Source organism: Nanorana parkeri, unplaced genomic scaffold, assembly GCF_000935625.1.
Source record: "Nanorana parkeri isolate BGI_ZX_2015 unplaced genomic scaffold, ASM93562v1 scaffold630, whole genome shotgun sequence".
Classification (NCBI taxonomy): Eukaryota; Metazoa; Chordata; class Amphibia; order Anura; family Dicroglossidae; genus Nanorana; species Nanorana parkeri.
In genome coordinates this window covers 975,411-977,847 of record NW_017306898.1, presented here as the reverse complement: position 1 = coordinate 977,847, position 2,437 = coordinate 975,411, and the positions used below count along the sequence as shown (strand labels likewise).

The following is a 2,437-nucleotide window of genomic DNA, read 5'->3' as shown; positions in this document are numbered from 1 at the left end:
TGGGAATTGCTAAAATATAAGACCTACCCCGAAAATAAGACCTAGAGTGTTTTTTTGAGCCACAAAAAATATAAGACAGTGTCTTATTTTCGGGGAAACACAGTACCCTGTTTCCCTGAAAATGAGACCTACCCCAAAAATAAGACCTAGTACTATTTTTGGGAATTGCTAAAATATAAGACCTACCCCGAAAATAAGACCTAGAGTGTTTTTTTGAGCCACAAAAAATATAAGACAGTGTCTTATTTTCGGGGAAACACAGTACCCTGTTTCCCTGAAAATGAGACCTACCCCAAAAATAAGACCTAGTACTATTTTTGGGAATTGCTAAAATATAAGACCTACCCCGAAAATAAGACCTAGTTGTGACTATTCCCAAGGCCGGTGGTGGCATAAGGGGGAACTTGAAAAGTCGCAGTAGAGAATCAGCAGTGCCAACGATGGATTGTTGTACATTGGAAAAAAAAATAAGACCGACCCCGAAAATAAGACCTAGTGTGTTTTTTTGAGCCAAAAAAAAATATAAGACAAGTGTCTTATTTTCGGGGAAACACGTTATTTAAACATTGTTTACTGCAAGATTCACACATAGCAACCTACAAGACAGAGCCAGATCTGGGCATTTCAAGCCTCACACATGGTACTGTTTTTACCTGGATGTACCAGAGACTGAAGACTTGGACTTTGGTCACCAGTAACACCCAAACGACGTGGTTACTGGGATACACTTCACCTATGGCACATTTCTAGGCATACTGGAAGCGCTATAACAATGGAGTGAGCTGTAAAGTGGCAAATTCAAGGCAATAAAAAGACACAAAGTGCTCCATTCCACCCACCCTTTCCAAGTGCTCGATCTCAGAGCTGAAGTTCACATCGCCCTCCATTAACTCTTCCTCCTCCAAAGTCCGCTCATCGTCAAACTCGTGGACCAGCATGTCGGCTGAGGGGTCGAACTCATGGTCATCGGATGCAGCCGAGCCTCCTGATCCAAAAGAGACACAGAAATGTTTATTGGTGACAGTAAAAAAAAATAAGAAAATCCAAATAAGAGAAGTTCACAAGCAGTGCTGTCAGTTCTCTTCTGCTGGACTAGACAACACCTCCCACGTGTTAAAGTGACACTGAACTCAGGAGCTAAACCTTAAAAATGCATTCAAGTACCTTAACTATAAACAACAATGTATCTTATTTGTGTATCACTCGGCTGTAGATCCTCCAATCATCTCTGAATTGGTGCTGACACCTTCCTTCCTTCTGGAGGGGGGCTACGTCTGTTCCCCATGGTCCCTGTGTGTGCTGTAGAGTAGTCACTGCTCCAAGCTCGCTCCCGTCATGGACTACAAGCTCGTGTTTAGTTTACTGATTTGTATTGAGATTGTAGTCCATCCCGGGAGTGAGCGTTCCAGTGCAGTGCCATTGCAAAAAAATGTGCATGCAGTTTAATTCTGAAGCAAACTTTATGTTTGTAACACTAAATTTATGTATTTTATTTTAAATTAAAGGTTTATTGAATTTTTTTAATCAGATTAATAAAAAAATAAATAAATGTAAAAAAAAAAAAAAAAAATCGGCCAACTAATTGATTATGAAAATAATCATTAGTTGCAGCCCTACATATAGTACTGCGGTACCACGCATTGTGCTGTATTGCACAGCCACCCGGATGTACGTTGGGTGCCAATCAAATGAATAGCAACGCAATGCACCTAGCACCACACGTGGAAGGGGAATTTATCAAAACTGGAGCAGCTGTGCATGGAAACCAATGGGGAGAGAGAGTGGGAGAAGAGAGGGGGGGAGAGGGAGAAGAGAGGGGGGGAGAGGGAGAAGAGAGGGGAGGAGAGGGGGAGAAGAGGGGTGGGAGCCAATTGGGCAACTAATTGTTTATGAAAATAATCGTTAGCTGCAGCCCTAGAATAAACATTAACATCCCTGAAATGAGAAAGCCAATAAACAGACATTACCTGGGCTTGCGTTCCCAAGAGAAGGCTGTAAAACAAAAGTAAACTGTTAGGACAAAAAGTAACAATTTTACACCAAGTGCAACAACAAACCTGAAATAGATGTAAACACGACACAATGACATTTTGCTGTCAAATGACCTTTATTTCATTAAATACTTTCTAACTTTTTTTGTCCTTTGTTACATCTCATTTCTTGCAGCCACTTCATGTCTATATACTCCAGCGATGGCTGCATGGTTTTTCTGGATGAGGACGACCATAGTGGACCACGTCTGTATAACGGGTGTTAAAACTGCCACTAGCGGTCTCTGTCAAAAGTCCATGTGACAGGGCGAATAAACTGGAGAGCAGATGGGAGACAGAGTGTTGTCACTCTAACAGGAAGTGCCTGAATTGGGACCTTCGTGGCAGGATCATCAGGGATTATTTAAAACATCAAAAATTACTTCTGAAATTACACAAGTTACAGT

The 2,437-nt window shown here is 41.4% G+C and overlaps 1 protein-coding gene across 1 annotated transcript; it reads right to left on the bottom strand.

The window, feature by feature from the left end:
• Window positions 1-764: 764 nt before the first annotated feature.
• LOC108792332 (mesoderm induction early response protein 1-like) lies at window positions 765-2,227 on the bottom strand. The gene is made up of 3 exons (XM_018563081.1): window positions 2,186-2,227; window positions 1,968-1,992; window positions 765-985 (listed from the first exon to the last, which is right to left on the bottom strand). The coding sequence occupies exons 1-3, from the start codon at window positions 2,225-2,227 to the stop codon at window positions 765-767; spliced, it is 288 nt and encodes a 95-aa protein (XP_018418583.1).
• Between the last annotated feature and the right edge of the window lie 210 nt (window positions 2,228-2,437).

What these genes read in the sequence shown, in the direction of transcription:
- LOC108792332 (XM_018563081.1), bottom strand. Translation starts at nt 2,227, where the DNA reads ATGGTCGTCCTCATCCAGAAAAACCATGCAGCCATCGCTGGA. An exon ending in ACCATGCAGCCATCGCTGGA is followed by an intron (nt 1,993 to 2,185) that starts GTATATAGACAT and finishes TTTGTTTTACAG; the next exon opens with CCTTCTCTTGGGAACGCAAG. An exon ending in TCTTGGGAACGCAAGCCCAG is followed by an intron (nt 986 to 1,967) that starts GTAATGTCTGTT and finishes CTTTTGGATCAG; the next exon opens with GAGGCTCGGCTGCATCCGAT.